At 44.5% G+C, this 20473-nt stretch overlaps 1 protein-coding gene across 1 annotated transcript; it reads left to right on the top strand.

The window, feature by feature from the left end:
• Positions 1-16650: 16650 nt before the first annotated feature.
• On the top strand, positions 16651-17184 carry LOC140721724 (epidermal differentiation-specific protein-like). Its single transcript, XM_073036518.1, has one exon. It carries the CDS (start codon positions 16651-16653, stop codon positions 17182-17184), a length of 534 nt encoding a protein of 177 aa, XP_072892619.1.
• Positions 17185-20473: the final 3289 nt, after the last annotated feature.

Here is a 20473-nt window from a genome sequence, read left to right as displayed (position 1 = left end):
CAGTTGTTGAGAGCGCCCTCTTCTTTGTGGTGGCGTGTTGGGGAGGAAGCATTAAGAAGAAGGACGCCTCACGTCTTAATAAGCTGATAAGGAAGGCGGGCTCTGTCGTGGGCAAAGTACTGGAGAGTTTAACATCGGTAGCTGAGCGAAGGGCGCTGAGTAGGCTACGGTCAATTATGGAAAACCCTGAACATCCTCTACATAGCACCATCCAGAGACAGAGAAGCAGTTTCAGCGACAGGTTACTGTCGATGCAATGCTCCTCAGACAGGATGAAGAGGTCAATACTCCCCAATGCCATTAGGCTTTACAATTCAACTGCCAGGACTTAAGAACTTTTTTTAAAGCTATTATTAATGCTTTTTGAGTTAGTGATTTAGATGCATATCATATTATTACTGAGTTAAGTATTGTATGTAATGAGTTTTTGCTACAACAAGTGTATGGGACATTGGAAAAAATGTTGAATTTCCCCATGGGGATGAATAAAGTATCTATCTATCTATCTATCTATCTATCACACACCTCCCCAACTCTGTGATTACCCCAGATATCACACACCTCCCCATCTCTGTGATTAACCCAGATATCACACACCTCCCCATCTCTGTGATTACCTCTGGTATCACACACCACACCATCTCTGTGATTAACCCAGATATCACACACCTCCCCATCTCTGCGATTACCTCTGGTATCACACACCTCCCCATCTCTGTGATTAACCCAGATATCACACACCTCCCCATCTCTGTGATTATCTCTGGTATCACACACCACACCATCTCTGTGATTACCCCAGATAACACACACCTCCCCATCTCTGCGATTACCTCTGGTTTCACACACCTCCCCATCTCTGCGATTACCTCTGGTATCACACACCTCCCCATCTGTGATTACCTCTGGTTTCACACACCTCCCCATCTCTGCGATTACCTCTGGTGTCTCACACCTCCCCATCTCTGTGATTAACCCAGATATCACACACCTCCCCATCTCTGTGATTAACCCAGATATCACACACCTCCCGATCATTGCGATTACCTCTGGTATCACACATCTCCCCATCTCTGCGATTACCTGTTGTACTACAATCCTCCACATCGTTGTGATTACTTCTGGTACTACACTCCTCCACATTTTTGTGATTACCTGTGGTACTACACTCCTCCCCATCTCTGCGATCTCCTCTGGTATCACACTCCTCCCCATCTGTGATTACCTCTGGTACTACACTCCTCCCCATCTCTGCGATTACCCCTGGTATCACACACCTCCCCATCTCTGTGATTACCCCAGATATCACACTCCTCCCCATCTCTGAGATTACCCCTGGTATCACACACCTCCCCATCTCTGCGATTACCCCAGATATCACACACCTCCCCATCTCTGTGATTACCTCAGGTATCACACACCTCCCCATCTCTGTGATTACCCCTGGTATCACACACCTCCCCATCTCTGTGATTACCCCAGATATCAGACACCTCCACATCTCTGCGATTACCTCTGGTATCTCACACCTCCCCATCTCTGTGATTACCTCTGGTATCACACACCACCCCATCTCTGTGATTATCCCAGATATCACACACCTCCCCATCTCTGTGATTACCTCTTGTATCACACACCTCCCGATCTCCGCGATTACCTCTGGTATCACACACCTCCCGATCTCTGCGATTACCTCTGGTACTACACTTCTCCACATTTTTGTGATTACTTCTGGTACTACACTCCTACACATTTTTGTGATTACCTCTGGTACTACACTCCTCCCCCTCTCTGCGATCTCATCTGGTATCACACACCTCCCCATCTTTGTGATTACCTCTGGAATCACACACCTCCCGATATCTGTGATTAACCCAGATATCACACACCTCCCCATCTCTGTGATTACCACTGGTATCACACACCTCCCCATCTCTGTGATTACCTCTGGTACTACACTCCTCCCCTTCTCTGTGATTACCCCTGGTATCACACACCTCCACATCTCTGTGATTACCTCTGGTATCACACACCTCCACATCTCTGCGATCTCCTCTGGTATCACACTCCTCCCCATCTGTGATTACCTCTGGTATCACACACCTCCCCATCTCTGTGATTACCCCTGGTATCACACACCTCCCCAACTCTGTGATTACCCCAGATATCACACACCTCCCCATCTCTGCGATTACCTCTGGTATCACACACCTCCCCATCTCTGTGATTACCTCTGGTATCACACACCTCCCCATCTCTGTGATTACCCCTGGTATCACAGAACCGTACTCTCTCCGGTCCTGTTCACCCTGTACACATCTGACTTCCAATATAACTCGGAGTCCTGCCATGTGCAGAAGTTCGCTGATGACACGGCCATAGTGGGGTGTGTCAGGAATGGACAGGAGGAGGAGTATAGGAAACTGATACAGGACTTTGTGATATGGTGCAACTCAAACTACCTGCGTCTCAATGTCACCAAGACCAAGGAGATGGTGGTGGACTTTAGGAGATCTAGGCCTCATATGGAGCCAGTGATCATTAATGGAGAATGTGTGGAGCAGGTTAAGACCTACAAGTATCTGGGAGTACAGTTGGACGAGAAGCTAGACTGGACTGCCAACACAGATGCCTTGTGCAGGAAGGCACAGAGTCGACTGTACTTCCTTAGAAGGTTGGCGTCATTCAATGTCTGCAGTGAGATGCTGAAGATGTTCTATAGGTCAGTTGTTGAGAGCGCCCTCTTCTTTGTGGTGGCGTGTTGGGGAGGAAGCATTAAGAAGAAGGACGCCTCACGTCTTAATAAGCTGATAAGGAAGGCGGGCTCTGTCGTGGGCAAAGTACTGGAGAGTTTAACATCGGTAGCTGAGCGAAGGGCGCTGAGTAGGCTACGGTCAATTATGGAAAACCCTGAACATCCTCTACATAGCACCATCCAGAGACAGAGAAGCAGTTTCAGCGACAGGTTACTGTCGATGCAATGCTCCTCAGACAGGATGAAGAGGTCAATACTCCCCAATGCCATTAGGCTTTACAATTCAACTGCCAGGACTTAAGAACTTTTTTTAAAGCTATTATTAATGCTTTTTGAGTTAGTGATTTAGATGCATATCATATTATTACTGAGTTAAGTATTGTATGTAATGAGTTTTTGCTACAACAAGTGTATGGGACATTGGAAAAAATGTTGAATTTCCCCATGGGGATGAATAAAGTATCTATCTATCTATCTATCTATCTATCACACACCTCCCCAACTCTGTGATTACCCCAGATATCACACACCTCCCCATCTCTGCGATTACCTCTGGTATCACACACCTCCCCATCTCTGTGATTACCTCTGGTATCACACACCACCACATCTCTGTGATTAACCCAGATATCACACACCTCCCCATCTCTGTGATTAACCCAGATATCACACACCTCCCCATCTCTGTGATTACCTCTGGTATCACACACCACACCATCTCTGTGATTAACCCAGATATCACACACCTCCCCATCTCTGCGATTACCTCTGGTATCACACACCTCCCCATCTCTGTGATTAACCCAGATATCACACACCTCCCCATCTCTGTGATTATCTCTGGTATCACACACCACACCATCTCTGTGATTACCCCAGATAACACACACCTCCCCATCTCTGCGATTACCTCTGGTTTCACACACCTCCCCATCTCTGCGATTACCTCTGGTGTCTCACACCTCCCCATCTCTGTGATTAACCCAGATATCACACACCTCCCCATCTCTGTGATTAACCCAGATATCACACACCTCCCGATCATTGCGATTACCTCTGGTATCACACATCTCCCCATCTCTGCGATTACCTGTTGTACTACAATCCTCCACATCGTTGTGATTACTTCTGGTACTACACTCCTCCACATTTTTGTGATTACCTGTGGTACTACACTCCTCCCCATCTCTGCGATCTCCTCTGGTATCACACTCCTCCCCATCTGTGATTACCTCTGGTACTACACTCCTCCCCATCTCTGCGATTACCCCTGGTATCACACACCTCCCCATCTCTGTGATTACCCCAGATATCACACTCCTCCCCATCTCTGAGATTACCCCTGGTATCACACACCTCCCCATCTCTGCGATTACCCCAGATATCACACACCTCCCCATCTCTGTGATTACCTCAGGTATCACACACCTCCCCATCTCTGTGATTACCCCTGGTATCACACACCTCCCCATCTCTGTGATTACCCCAGATATCAGACACCTCCACATCTCTGCGATTACCTCTGGTATCTCACACCTCCCCATCTCTGTGATTACCTCTGGTATCACACACCACCCCATCTCTGTGATTATCCCAGATATCACACACCTCCCCATCTCTGTGATTACCTCTTGTATCACACACCTCCCGATCTCCGCGATTACCTCTGGTATCACACACCTCCCGATCTCTGCGATTACCTCTGGTACTACACTTCTCCACATTTTTGTGATTACTTCTGGTACTACACTCCTACACATTTTTGTGATTACCTCTGGTACTACACTCCTCCCCCTCTCTGCGATCTCATCTGGTATCACACACCTCCCCATCTTTGTGATTACCTCTGGAATCACACACCTCCCGATATCTGTGATTAACCCAGATATCACACACCTCCCCATCTCTGTGATTACCACTGGTATCACACACCTCCCCATCTCTGCGATTAGCTCTTGTATCACACACCTCCCCATCTCTCTGATTACCATAGATATCACACACCTCCCCATCTCTGCGATTACCTCTGGTATCACACACCTCCCCTTCTCTGCGATTACCTCTGGTATCACACACGTCCCCATCTTTGTGATTACGTCTGGTATCACACACCTCCCGATCTCCGCGATTACCTCTGGTATCACACACCTCCCGATCTCTGCGATTACCTCTCGTACCACACTTCTCCACATTTTTGTGATTACTTCTGGTACTACACACCTCAACATTTTTGTGATTACCTCTGGGAACTACACTCCTCCCCCTCTCTGCGATCTCATCTGGTATCACACACATCCCCATCTTTGTGATTACCTCTGATATCACACACCTCCCCATCTTTGTGATTACCTCTGGTATCACACACCTCCCCATCTCTGTGATTAACCCAGATATCACACACCTCCCGATCTCTGCGATTACCTCTGGTATCAAACATCTCCCCATCTCTGCGATTACCTTTTGTACTACAATCCTCCACATCTTTGTGATTACTTCTGGTACTACACTCCTCCACATTTTTGTGATTACCTGTGGTACTACACTCCTCCCCATCTCTGCGATCTCCTCTGGTATCACACTCCTCCCCATCTGTGATTACCTCTGGTACTACACTGCTCCCCATCTCTGCAATTACCCCTGGTATCACACACCTCCCCATCTCTGTGATTACCCCAGATATCACACACCTCCCCATCTCTGCGATCTCCTCGGGTATCACACACCTCCGCATCTGTGATTACCTCTGGTACTACACTCCTCCCCATCTCTGCGATTACCCCGGTATCACACACCTCCCCATCTCTGTGATTACCCCAGATATCACACACCTCCCCATCTCTGCGATTACCTCTCATATCACACACCTCCCCATCGCTGCGATAATCTCTGGAATCACACACCTCCCCATCTCTGTGATTAACCCAGAGATCACACACCTCCCCATCTCTGTGATTACCTCTGGTACTACACTCCTCCCCATCTCTGCGATTACCCCTGGTATCACACACCTCCCCATCTCTGTGATTACCCCAGATATCACACACCTCCCCATCTCTGCGATTACCTCTCATATCACACACCTCCCCATCTCTGTGATTAACCCAGAGATCACACACCTCCCCATCTCTGCGATTACCTCTGGTACTACACTCCTCCCCATCTCTGTGATTACCTCTGGTATCACACACCTCCCCATCTCTGCGATTACCTCCAGTTTCACACGCATCCCCATCTCTGCGATTACCTCTGGTACTACAATCCTCCAGATTTCTGTGATTACCTCTGGTACTATACTCCTCCCCATCTCTGCGATCTCCTCTGGTATCACACACCTCCCCAACTTTTTGATTACCTCTGGTATCACACACCTCCCCATCCGTGATCACCTCTGGTACTACACTCCTCCCCATCTCTGCGATGACCCCTGGTATCACACACCTCCCCATCTCTGCGATGACCCCTGGTATCACACACCTCCCCATCTCTGTGATTACCCCAGATATCACACACCTCCCCATCTCTGCGATTACCTCTCATATCACACACCTCCCCATCGCTGCGATTATCTCTGGTATCACACACCTCCCCATCTCTGTGATTAACCCTGATATCACACACCTCCCCATCTCTGCGATTACCTCTGGTACTACACTCCTCCCCATCTTTGTGATTACCTCTGGTATCACACACCTCCCCATCTCTGCGATTACCTCCGGTTTCACACACCTCCCGATCTCTGCGATTACCTCTGGTACTAAAATCCTCCACATTTTTGTGATTACCTCTGGTACTATACTCCTCCCCATCTCTGCGATCTCCTCTGGTATCACACACCTCCCCAACTTTTTGATTACCTCTGGTATCACACACCTCCCCATCTGTGATTACCTCTGGTACTACACTCCTCCCCATCTCTGTGATTACCCCTGGTATCACCCAACTCCCCTTCTCTGTGATTACCCCAGATATCACACACCTCCCCATCTCTGCGATTACCTCTGGTACTACAATCCTCCACATTTTTGTGATTACCTCTGGTACTACACTCCTCCCCATCTCTGCAATCACATCTGTATCACACACCTCCCCATCTGTGATTATCTCTGGTACTACACTCCTCCCCATCTCTGTGATTACCCCTGGTATCACCCACCTCCCCTTCTCTGTGATTACCCCGATATCCCACACCTCCCAATCTCAGCGATTACCTCTGGTACCACACTTCTCCTCATTTTTGTGATTACTTCTGGTACTACACTCCTCCACATTTTTGTGATTACCTCTGGTACTACACTCCTCCCCATCTCTGCGATCTCCTCTGGTATCACACTCCTCCCCATCTCTGTGATTACCTCTGGTATCACACTCCTCCCCATCTCTGTGATTACCCCTGGTATCACACACCTCCCCATCTCTGTGATTACCTCTGGTACTACACACCTCCCCGTCTCTGTGATTACCTCTGGTACTACACACCTCCCCGTCTCTGTGATTACCTCTGCTGTCACACACCTCCCCATCTGTGATTACCTCTGGTATCACACACCTCCCCGTCTCTGTGATTACCTCTGGTACTACACACCTCCCCGTCTCTGTGATTACCTCTGCTGTCACACTCCTCCCCATCTCTGTGATTACCTCTGGTACTACACTCCTCCCCATTTCTGCGATTACCTCTGGTGTCTCACACCTCCCCATCTCTGTGATTAACCCAGATATCACACACCTCCCCATCTCTGCGATCTCCTCTGGTATCAGACACGTCCCCATCTTTGTGATTACGTCTGGTATCACACACCTCCCGATCACCGCGATTACCTCTGGTATCACACACCTCCCGATCTCTGCGATTACCTCTGGTACCACACTTCTCCACATTTTTGTGATTACCTCTGGTACTACACTCCTCCCCCTCTCTGCGATCTCATCTGGTATCACACACCTCCCCATCTTTGTGATTACCTCTGATATTACACACCTATCCCATCTTTGTGATTACCTCTGGTATCACACACATCCCGATCTCTGTGATTAACCCAGATATCACACACCTCCCCAATAAATCTCCGGGTCCTGACCGGATATTCCCCAGGACCTTGACGGAAGTTTGTGTAGAGATAGCAGGAGCTCTGACGGAGATCTTTCAGATGTCATTAGAAACAGGGATTGTGCCGGAGGATTGGCGTATTGCTCATGTGGTTCCATTGTTTAAAAAGGGTTCTAGAAGTAAGCCTGGCAATTATAGACCTGTCAGTTTGACATCAGTGGTGGGTAAATTAATGGAAAGTATTCTTAGAGATAGTATTTATAATTATCTGGATAGACAGGATCTGATTAGGAGTAGCCAGCATGGATTTGTGCGTGGAAGGTCATGTTTGACAAACCTTATTGAATTTTTTGAAGTAGTTACGAGGAATGTTGACGAGGGTAAGGCAGTGGATGTAGTCTATATGGACTTCAGCAAGGCCTTTGACAAAGTTCCACATGGAAGGTTAGTTAAGAAGGTTCAGTCGTTAGGTATTAATGCTGGAGTAATAAAATGGATTCAACAGTGGCTAGATGGGAGATGCCAGAGAGTAGTGGTGGATAATTGTTTATCGGGATGGAGGCCGGTGACTAGCGGGGTGCCTCAGGGATCTGTTTTGGGCCCAATGTTGTTTGTAATATACATAAATGATCTGGATGATGGGGTCGTAAATTGGATTAGTAAGTATGCTGATGATACTAAGGTAGGAGGTGTTGTGGATAATGAGGAGGGTTTTCAAAGCTTGCAGGGAGATTTATGCCGGTTAGAAGAATGGGCTGAACGTTGGCAGATGGAGTTTAATGCTGAGAAGTGTGAGGTTCTACATTTTGGCAGGAATAATCCAAATAGAACATACATGGTAAATGGTAGGGCATTGAGGAATGCAGTGGAACAGAGAGATCTAGGAATAACAGTGCATAGTTCCCTGAAGGTGGAGTCTCATGTAGATAGGGTGGTGAAGAAGGCTTTTGGAACGCTGGCCTTTATAAATCAGAGCATTGAGTACAGAAGTTGGGATGTAATGTTAAAATTGTACAAGGCATTGGTAAGGCCAAATTTGGAATATTGTGTACAGTTCTGGTCACCGAATTATAGGAAAGATATCAATAAATTAGAGAGAGTGCAGAGACGATTTACTAGGATGTTACCTGGGTTTCAGCACTTAAGTTACAGAGAAAGGTTGAACAAGTTAGGTCTCTATTCATTGGAGCGTAGAAGGTTGAGGGGGGATTTGATCGAGGTATTTAAAATGTTGAGAGGGATAGATAGAGTTGACGTGAATAGGCTGTTTCCATTGAGAGTAGGGGAGATTCAAACGAGAGGACATGATTTGAGATTTAGGGGGCAAAAGTTTAAGGGAAACACGAGGGGGTATTTCTTTACTCAGAGAGTGATAGCTGTGTGGAATGAGCTTCCTGTAGAAGTAGTAGAGGCCAGTTCAGTTGTGTCATTTAAGGTAAAATTGGATAGGTATATGGACAGGAAAGGAGTGGAGGGTTATGGGCTCAGTGTGGGTAGGTGGGACTAGCTGAGATTAAGAGTTCGGCACGGACTAGGAGGGCCGGAATGGCCTGTTTCCATGCTGTGATTGTTATATGGTTATATGGTTATTGCATTCGCCTTCTTCACCACCGACTCAACCTGGAGTTTAACCTTAAGGGTATCCTGCACAGGGACTCCCAAGTCCCATTGCATCTCAGAACTTTGAATTCTCTCCCCATTTAAATAATAGTCTGCCCGTTTATTTCTTCTACAAAAGTGCATGACCGTACACTTTCCGACATTGTAATTCATTTGCCTCTTCTTTGCCCATTCCCCCAATCTATCCAAGTCTCTCTGCAGACTCTGTTTCCTCAGCACTACTGGCCTCTCCACCTATCTTTGTATCATCAGCAAACTTAGCCACAAAGCCATCTATTCCATAATCCAAATCATTGATATACAACGTAAAAAGAAGCGGCCCTAACACGGACCCCTGTGGAACACCACTGGTAACTGGTAGCCATATATAGCTTTAAGAGTCAGTGGGCTTTTAAAAAATATCAGTATATAGACTGTCTCCAGACATAGAGAGATGAAGAAAGGTGAGAGAGGTGTAACAAATGGACCAAGTAAATTTGATAACAGGATGGGATTTGGAGACAAACTTGATGAAGTTGACAAACTCAGCATGGGTGTAGGAAACATCGCCAATGCAGTCATCTATGCAGAGTAGTGAGTCGCAGAGCCATGCTGGTGTTCACTTGGAACACGGACTGTTCCACGCTGCCGACAAATGGCAGGCATTGCTGGCTACACCTTTGGTTTGGGGGAAATGTGAGGAGCTGAAGGAGAAATTGTTGAGGGTGAGGACAAATTCCACCAGATGGCAGAGAGTAGTGGTGGAGGGGAGCTGCTTGATACTGTTGTCCAGAAAGAAGTGGAGAGCTTTAAGGCCCTCCTAATGGGAGATGGAGGTGTATAGGGTCTGGACATCTATAATGAAAATGACAAGATCGAGTCCAGGGAACTTACAGTCATTGAAAAGATTGAGAGTGTGTGAAGAGTCACAGATGTATGGAGGAAGGGACTGAACCGGGGGATAAAACAGAGTTGAGGAAAGCAGACACAAGTTCAGTGGGACAGGAGCATGAAGAAACAATCAGGATTGTGGATTGTCAATAGGAGGTAGGAATGGTAGGTGTGGGGTAAGGGAACTATGAGGTTGCAATACTTCACATTCAGTGCTTTGATTTATGAAAGGCAATGTGTCACAAGCTCTCTTTAGGAGTTTATCTACCTGTGATGCAACTTCAAACCAATTATCATCCAGATTGTTAATATAGATGACAAACAACAACAGACCCAGCTCCAATCCCTGTGGCACTCCATTAATCACAGACTTCCAGCCTCCCGAAGGATAGTCACCCTCAGAGGTGGTAATCTCGGGATTACTGCCTGTGTCATGCAACAGTAAGCACAGGAATAGAATGAGATGGAAGATAAATGCGTGGCTGACGGATTGCAATTGGGAGCAGGGATTCAGATTTTTGGATTATTGGGACCTCTTTTGGGCAGGTGTGACCTGTACAAAAAGGTTAGGTTACACTTGAATCTGAGGGGGACCAATATTCTGGTAGGGAGGTTTGCTAAGGCTATTGGGGAGGGTTTAAACTAGATTTGCAGGTAGGTGGGAACCAAAGTGAAAAGGCAGAAGATGGGCCGATTGGCACACAAATAGAGACAGCCTGTAGGGAGTTTGTGAGGAAGGATAGGCAGACGATAGAGCAAAGATGCACTCAGCCTGCTTTTTGGCAATGTGTCTATTTTAATGCAAGGAGTATCATAAGCAAGGCGGATGAACTTAGAATGTGGATCAATATGTGAATTGTGATATTGAGGCCATTACAGAGACTTGGATGTCTCAGGGGCAGGAATGGCTGCTGAGTGTGCCAGGCTTTAGATGTTTCAAAAAGGACAGGGAGGGGATTAGTAGAGGTGGCAGCGTGGCATTGCTAATCAGGGATCGTGTCATATAACCATATAACCATATAACAATCACAGCACGGAAACAGGCCATTCCGGCCCTGCTAGTCCGTGCCAAACTCTTAATCTCACCTAGTCCCACCTACCCGCACTCAGCCCATAACCCTCCACTCCTTTCCTGTCCATATACCTATCCAATTTTACCTTAAATGACACAACTGAACTGGCCTCTACTACTTCTACAGGAAGCTCATTCCACACAGCTATCACTCTCTGAGTAAAGAAATGCCCCCTCGTGTTTCCCTTAAACTTTTGCCCCCTAACTCTCAAATCATGTCCTCTCGTTTGAATCTCCCCTACTCTCAATGGAAACAGTCTATTCACGTCAACTCTATCTATCCCTCTCAACATTTTAAATACCTCGATCAAATCCCCCCCTCAACCTTCTACGCTCCAATGAATAGAGACCTAACTTGTTCAACCTTTCTCTGTAACTTAAGTGCTGAAACCCAGGTAACATCCTAGTAAATCGTCTCTGCACTCTCTCTAATTTATTGATATCTTTCCTATAATTCGGTGACCAGAACTGTACACAATATTCCAAATTTGGCCTTACCAATGCCTTGTACAATTTTAACATTACATCCCAACTTCTGTACTCAATGCTCTGATTTATAAAGGCCAGCGTTCCAAAAGCCTTCTTCACCACCCTATCTACATGAGACTCCACCTTCAGGGAACTATGCACTGTTATTCCTAGATCTCTCTGTTCCACTGCATTCCTCAATGCCCTACCATTTACCCTGTATGTTCTATTTGGATTATTCCTGCCAAAATGTAGAACCTCACACTTCTCAGCATTAAACTCCATCTGCCAACGTTCAGCCCATTCTTCTAACTGGCATAAATCTCCCTGCAAGCTTTGAAAACCCACCTCATTATCCACAACACCTCCTACCTTAGTATCATCAGCATACTTACTAATCCAATTTACGACCCCATCATCCAGATCATTTATGTATATTACAAACAACATTGGGCCCAAAACAGATCCCTGAGGCACCCCGCTAGTCACCGGCCTCCATCCCGATAAATAATTATCCACCACTACTCTCTGGCATCTCCCATCTAGCCACTGTTGAATCCATTTTATTACTCCAGCGTTAATACCTAACGACTGAACCTTCTTAACTAACCTTCCATGTGGAACTTTGTCAAAGGCCTTGCTGAAGTCCATATAGACTACATCCACTGCCTTACCCTCGTCAACATTCCTCGTAACTACTTCAAACAATTCAATAAGGTTTGTCAAACATGACCTTCCACGCACAAATCCATGCTGGCTACTCCTAATCAGATCCTGTCTATCCAGATAATTATAAATACTATCTCTAAGAATACTTTCCATTAATTTACCCACCACTGATGTCAAACTGACAGGTCTATAATTGCCAGGCTTACTTCTAGAACCCTTTTTAAACAATGGAACCACATGAGCAATACGCCAATCCTCCGGCACAATCCCCGTTTCTAATGACATCTGAAAGATCTCCGTCAGAGCTCCTGCTATCTCTACACAAACTTCCCTCAAGGTCCTGGGGAATATCCAGTCAGGACCCGGAGATTTATCCATTTTTAAATTTCTTAAAAGCGCCAGTACTTCCACCTCTTTAATTGTCATAGGTTCCATAACTTCCTTACTTGTTTCCCACACCTTACACCATTCAATATCCTTCTCCTTAGTGAATACCGAAGAGAAGAAATCGTTCAAAATCTCTCCCATCTCCCTTGGCTCCACACATAGCTGACCACCCTGATTCTCTAAGGGACCAATTTTATCCCTCACTATCCTCTTGCTTTTAATATAACTGTAGAAGCCTTTCGGATTTACTTCCACCTTATTTGCCAAACCAAACTCGTAACTTCTTTTAGCTTTTCTAATCTCTTTCTTAAGTTTCCTTTTACATTCTTTATATTCCTCGAGCAATTCCTTTACTCCATGCTGCCTATATCTATTGTAGACATCCCTCTTTTTTCGAACCAAGTTTCTAATATCCCTTGAAAATCATGGCTAGAGAAAATGAGGAAGTCATGGAGGGATGGTCTACTGAGTCAGTGTGGGTGGAAGACTGAATCAGAAAAGGGTCAATAACTCTACTGGGTGTTTTTCTGTAGACCCCCCCCCCCCCCCGTAGTAATAGGGATATCGAGGAGCAGATAGGGAGGAAGATTCTGGAACAGTGCTATAATGATGGGTGATTTTAACTTTTCTAATATTGATTGGTATCTCCTTAGCACAAGGAGTTTAGATGGGGTAGAGTATGTTAGGAGTGTTCAGGAAGATTTCCTGATGCAAGGTACTGTTAGATCTCTAGAAAACTACAGGGTTGCTAGGAAGGAGCTTAAGAATGGAATTAGGAGAGCCAGAAGGGGCCATGAGAAGGCTTTGGTGAGTAGGATTAAGGAAAACCCCAAGGCATTCTACAAGTATGTGACGAGCAAGAGGATAAGGTGTGAGAGAATAAGACAAATCAAGTGTGACAGTGGAAAAGTGTGCATGGAGTCAAAGGAGGTAGCAGAGGTACTTAATGAATACTTTGCTTTAACATTCACCAGGTAAGAAGACCTCTGCAATTGTGGGGATGACTTACAGCGAACTGAAATGCTTGAGCATATGGACATTAAGAAAGAGGATGTGCTGAAGCTTTTGAAAGGTATTGTTAGATAAGTCACCAGGACTGCATGAGATATACCCCAGGCTACTGTGAGAAATGAGGGAGGATATTGCTGAGCCTCTGGCGATGAGTTTTGCATCAATAGGTATGGGAGAAGTACCCGAGGATTGGAGGGTTGCAAGTGTTGTTTCCTTGTTCAAAAAAGGGATTAGAGATAACCCAGGAAATTATAGACAAGTGAGTCTGACTTCAGTGGTGGGAAAGCTGATGGAGAAGATCCTGAGAGGCAGCATTTATGAGCATTTGGAGAGGTATAATATGATTAAGGATAGTCAGCATGGCTTTGTCAAGGGCAGGTCATGCCTTACGAACCTGATTGAATTCTTTGAGGATGTAACAAAACACATTGATGAAGGTAGAGCAGTGGATGGATGCTGTGTATATGGATTTCAGTAAGGCATTTGATAAGGTTCCCAATACAAGGCTCATTCAGAAAGTAATGAGGCATGGGATACAAAGAGACCTTGCTTTGTGGATCCAGAATTGGCTTGCCCACAGAAGGCAAAGGGTGGTTGTATAAGGGTCATATCCTGCATGGAAGATGGTGAGCAGTGGTGTGCCTCAGGGATCTGTACTGGGACCCTCTCCTCTTTGTGATTTTTAGTCAGGAGAGGCTGCTGGTAGGGCAAAATGGCAATCAACACAATCAGTTGCAACATAAAAGTGGACAAAATTGAAAAGGGTGAAAACAGGACTGAAGGTGTTGTATTTGAATGTACATAGTATACCGAATAAGGTAGATGAACTTGCAGCACAGTTGCAGATTGGCATGAATGATGTTGTTGGCATCACTGAATCATGGCTGAAAGATTATAACTGGGAGCTTCATGTCCAGGTATACACAATGAATTGAAAGGGTAGTCAGGAAGGCAGAGGGGACAGCATTGTTCTGTTGGTAAAAAATGAAATCAAATCATTAGGAAGAGGAGATATATAGCTGGTAGGTGCTGAATCATTGTGGATAAGCAACAAAGGACTGGAAAGGTCAAAAGATGCTGATAGGAGTGGTGTACACACTGTCAAAGAGCAGCAAGGATGTGGCATACAAATTACAATGGGAGATAGAAAATGCATGCCAGAAGGGCAATGTTACAATAGTGGGGGACTTAAAATGTGCAGATAGATTGGGAAAATCAGGTTAGTGTTGGATTACAGGAGGGGAATTTCTAGAGTGCCCACAAGATGGGTTTTTAGAACAGCTTGTAGTTGAGCCCACATGAGGATCAGCTATTCTGGATTGGGTGTTGTGCAATGAACCAGAATTGATTAGAGAGCTTAAAGTAAAAGAACCCTTAGGGATTGAATTCACTCTGAACTTTGATAAGGAAGTTTGAGTCAGGTGTATCAGTATTACAGTGGAGTAAAGGGAATTTCAGAAGCATGAGAGAGGAATTGGTCAGAATTGATCAGAAAAGAACACGAGCTGAGATGACAGCAGAGCAGCAATGGCAGGGATTTCGAGAAGCAATTCAGAGGAAGAGCATATATACATGCCAAAGAGGAAGAATTATTCTAAAGGAAAGATGACACAATCAAGACTAACAAGAGAAGTCAAAGCCAACATAAAAGCCAAAGAGAGGGCATAGAATGGAGCAAAAATTAGTGGAAAGTTAGAAGATTGGGGAGCTTTGAAAAACCAACAGAAGGCAACTAACAAGTCATTAAGAATGAAAAGATGGAATATAAAAATCAGCTAGCCAATAATATTAAAGAGGATACCAAAAGTTTCTTCAGATTCATGAAGTGTAAAAGAGAGAGGAGACTGGATTTCAGACTGCTTGAAAATATTGCTGGAGAGTTAGTAATGGGGGACAATGAAATGGCAGAAGAACTGAATAAGTGTTTTGTATCAGTTATCACTGTGGAAGACACCAGCAGTATGGTGGAAGTTCCAGGTGTTGGGGCATGAAGTGAAGTTACCATAACTAGAGAGTTGCTTCTTGGGGAACTGAAAGGACTGAAGATAGACAAGTGAGATGGTGTACACCCCAGAGATCTGAAAGAGGTGGCTGAAGAGATTGTGCAGGAAGCAGTAATGATCTTTCCATAATCGCTAGATTCTGGAGTAGTTCCAAAAGACTGGAGAATTGCAAATGCTACTCCACTTTTCCAGAAGGGAGAGAGGCAGAAGAAAGGAAACTATATGCCAGTTAGTGTGACCTCAGTGGTTGGGAAGATGTTGACGTCGATTATTACAGATATGCTGTCAGGGTACTTGGAAGCACACGATAAAGTAAGCTGTGTTCAGCATGGTTCCCTCAAGGGAAAATCTTGCCTGACAAATCTATTGGAATTCCTTGAATTGAGAGTTAAGGGGCAAAAGTTTAGTGGTATAACGATGGGGAATTTCTTTACTCAGAGTGGTAGATGTGTGGAACGAGCTTTCAGTAGAAGAGATAGCGGCAGGTTCGATTTTGTCATTTTAAAAAAAATGCGTGGATTAGCTTCCCCTATTGTATTGTTGCAAAGCTTTTTCCCTCTAATTGCATCGTTTGGAGTAGTTTCCCGTCGCGGCTCTAACGCTGCCTGCTTGTGGCAAATAATGATTGGATGTTCCTGTTTGACAACATCTCCCTGAGTCAGAGATAAATTGTGCTGCCTTCCAGGAAACCCACAAGGGTCTCCATTGCTTGAGAGATCTTGTGAAACACACGCACCTCTCTATCAAGATGAGTAAAATTATTCTGTACGATGAACTCGATTTTAACGGCTCACACAAAGAATTTGCGGACAATATATCCGACCTTGCCGATGAGATCTTCAGTGATGCTGCCCGCTCGCTCAAAGTTCATGGCCAGCACTGGGTGGCGTATACGGAGGCAAAATTCCGAGGGAAGTTCAAAGTGTTTGGACAAGGAGACCACGAATCTCTGGGCGAGCTGGATCAGAAGATTCGCTCCTTGCGGCTGGTGAAGGAGGATTTGAAGAACCCGGAGATCATTCTGTACGAGCATGTCGATTACCAGGGCAGCTCCCGCAGCATTGAGGAAACGGTGAACGATCTGACAAGAGCCGGGTTCAACGATCTCGTCTCTTCCCACAAGGTGAAGCAGGGCGTGTGGATCCTGTATCAGGACATGAACCTGACCGGTGAGAGACTTATCACCTTCAAGGGCGACCAATGGCCTAACTATGTCCCTCTCGGCTGGAATGACAAGCTGTCTTCACTCAAGCCCCTGCTGAACAGCGACTTCGAGGTGTGAGCTCGCCCGGAATCGAGTCCCTTTCATCCGCAGCTCCCTAACCCCAATTGCCGGGTTCGCTCAAATAAACAATAAAATGCTCCGTAAATGCTAAGAACCTTCTGTTGGTCTCATTGTCCAATTCTTTCTTCGGTTAGACTGTAGACATGTCACTGGGGAATGGGATCGGTGTATCAGCGAGGGTGGTTTCTTGGGGCGCGGGTAGCTTTCCGAGTCGGTGGCGCTGATGATGAACACCCATTTCCCCACAGACTTGGCCGAACCCTCTGCTTCTTTTCAGATTTCCCGTATCCGAGCATTTCTACTTTTTAAAGGCAATGGTCGAGGGTGGGTGGGGTAGATGAGTTTCTGAGATTCGGGGGAGCTGGGAATCACTGAATTATGGCCTTTTTAGTCATTTTAGAAATGGAAACCGGAGCACCCAGAGGAAACCCCGGGGGCCGGAGCTGAAATAGCGCGACGCTACCGTGCTGCCCGATCGTCGAGTAGTGCTACCTCTCCTGTGCCCACCGACTATAAACTCATTCAATCCAAGACTGTTATCTCCCTTCATACAGTAATCTCGTAAATGTCTCTTAAGTACTGTAATTGGCTAGTATCCACCACTTCTACAGGCAGTTCTTTCCACACCCTCACCACACTCTGAATGAAGAAGGTCTTCCTCCGGCCCCTTGAAGTATTTCACATCTCTCCCTTAACCCATGACCTTTAATTCACATCAATGGAAATACCCTGCTTGAACTTAATTGTATCTATGTGCCTCTCTCGAATCTCCCCTCATTCTTCTGCACTCCAGGGTATAAAAAGTCTTAACATATTCAGCCTTTCCCTGTAACTCGGGTCCTCATGTCCCAGCTACATCTTGTAAACTGACTCTGCGCTCACTCAACCTCATTGGTATCTTTCATGTAGGTGACCAGAACAGCAGACAGTACTCTGAATTAGGCCTCACTAACACCCTGGCCAATTTAATATAACATCACAATTTCTGAATTCAGCGAATCACACACAAAGTGCTGTGAGAACTCAGCAGGCCAGGCAGCATCTATGGAAAAGAGTCAACAGTCGACATTCTTGGGCCAAGACTTTTCATTAGGCCTGGAAAGAAAGGGGGAAGGACTCAGACTACGAAAGTGGGTGAGGAAAGGAAGAGTATAAGGTGGCAGATGATCAGTGAAACTGGGAGAGGATGTAAAGCAATGAGCTGGGAAGTTGATTGGTGGAACAGATAAAGGGCTGGAGAAGGAAGAATCTGATAGGAGAGGACAGGAGACCGTAGAAGGGGGAGGAGCACCAGAGGGAGATGATGGACAGGTAAGAAGAGAAGGTGTGAAAGAGAAACAGGATTGGAGATGGGTGAAGGGGGAGGGGAATTACCAGAAGTTTGAGAAATCGTTGATCATGTCATCAGGTTGGAGGCTACCAGATGAAATATAACATGTTGCTCCTCCAATCTGAGTGTGGCCTCAACATTGCATAGGGGAGGCCACAGACTCATCCTGAGAGCAGATGCAGCAGAGACAGAGGAACTGAGAGAAGAGATCAGCATTTTTTCATTTCATTTCATTTTTCAATCTTTTTATTGATTTTTAAATAAAGAATATACAGATCAGAGGAGGAGTTTAGCAAACAGATAATATAAAAGACATACAAACAGCAATAATAAAAACAGAAAGTATATAATGTCAAAATCAAATAGGTAAAATATTACGCTTTTATATATACAATGGTTAAAAAAACTACGACTCCTCATAGCAATCATAAAAAAAATTTGAAATTTTATTTGATAAAGCAAAAAAACACTAACTAAACTGAAACAAAAAAAGAGAAAGAAAAAAAGAAAGAAAAAGAAAGATTGGGCAGTCTGATTGAGGATAAAATTTTAAAAAAGAGAGAAAAAAAACATCCTTCCAGTCATCTCCGAACCTTCACGGATAAGGATTTTCCCCAAAGAGAATAAAGAAAAAGTAATTAATTAATTAATTAAATCAGGTGAAAATATTGAATAAAGGGTCGCCAGACTTGTTCAAAATTAAAAGATGTATCAAATATCCGGCTTCTAATTTTCTCCAAGCTTAGACATGACATAATGGAGGAGAGGAATAAAAAAACAGTAGGTGGGTTAGATTCTTTCTAGTGTAGCAAAATAGCTCTCCTAGCCAGTAAAGTTGAAAAAGCTATCACATGTTGTGCGGAAGCAGACATTTTGCTTGCTTCCTCTAGAATAATCCCAAAAATTGCTGTAAGTGAATTAAGTGGAAAATCCACATCTACAACTTTAGATAATATTCCAAACACATCCCTCCAAAAATTGTTTAAACTTACACATGACCAAAACATATGAGTTAGAGTAGCCACTTCTGCATTATATCAGTCACAAATAGGGCTTATATTAGGAAAAATATGCTCCAATTTATGGCGTGCGCAGATAGATGAATTATTGACTAAATAATAAATTTTACTCCATTGATTGTCTGAAAGTGAATGTTGAAGTTCTACTTCCCAGATGTGTTGAACCCTATCATTAGGCAACATGCGAGCATTCATTAACTGTTTATAAATGATAGCTATTAATCATTTTTGAAAAGGTTTAAACTGAAAAATAGCAGAAGCCAAATTTAAAGAGCAGGCCGAGGGGTAATTCGGTAAAAAAATCACGTAAAAAATTCCTAACCTGTAAATATCCGAAAAAATGTGTATTAGAGATATCATATTAATCCATTAACTGTGAAAAGGACATTAAACAGTCTTGTAAAAACAAATCTAAAAAAGTTTTTATTCCCTTAATTTTCCATGTTAAAAAAGTTTATCCAAAGTTGATGGTTTAAAAAAAAATTAGAATAAATATTACTAGAAAGTAGAAAATCATTTAATTCAAAAAATCTACAAAACTGAAACCAAATTTTCAAAGTATGTTTAACAATAGGGTTGAGAACTTGTCTACCTATTCTGGAGAGCGAAAACGGAAGGGGAGCTCCTAATAAAGAAGCTAACAAAAACCCCATTACTGAATTTTCCTCCAGCTGTAACCATGAAGGGTGAACTCGGTTGTCTATATCATAAATCCAAAAAGTAATATAACAAATATTAATTGCCCAATAATAAAATCTAACATTTCGTAAAGCCAGTCCTCCATCTTTTTTTTGATTTTTGCAATAAAAGTTTATTCACTCTAGCATTTTTACAAGTGACAGTGTGGAAAGAGGTACAGACCAGATAGATTTAAGAGTCAGCGGGTTTTAAAAAACTATCAGTATATAGACTGTCTCCAGAGATAGAGAGATCAAGA

Source organism: Hemitrygon akajei, chromosome 2, assembly GCF_048418815.1.
Source record: "Hemitrygon akajei chromosome 2, sHemAka1.3, whole genome shotgun sequence".
NCBI lineage: Eukaryota > Metazoa > Chordata > Chondrichthyes > Myliobatiformes > Dasyatidae > Hemitrygon > Hemitrygon akajei.
The sequence above is the reverse complement of the archived record's forward strand: the minus strand, read 5'-3'. Positions and strand labels throughout refer to the sequence as shown.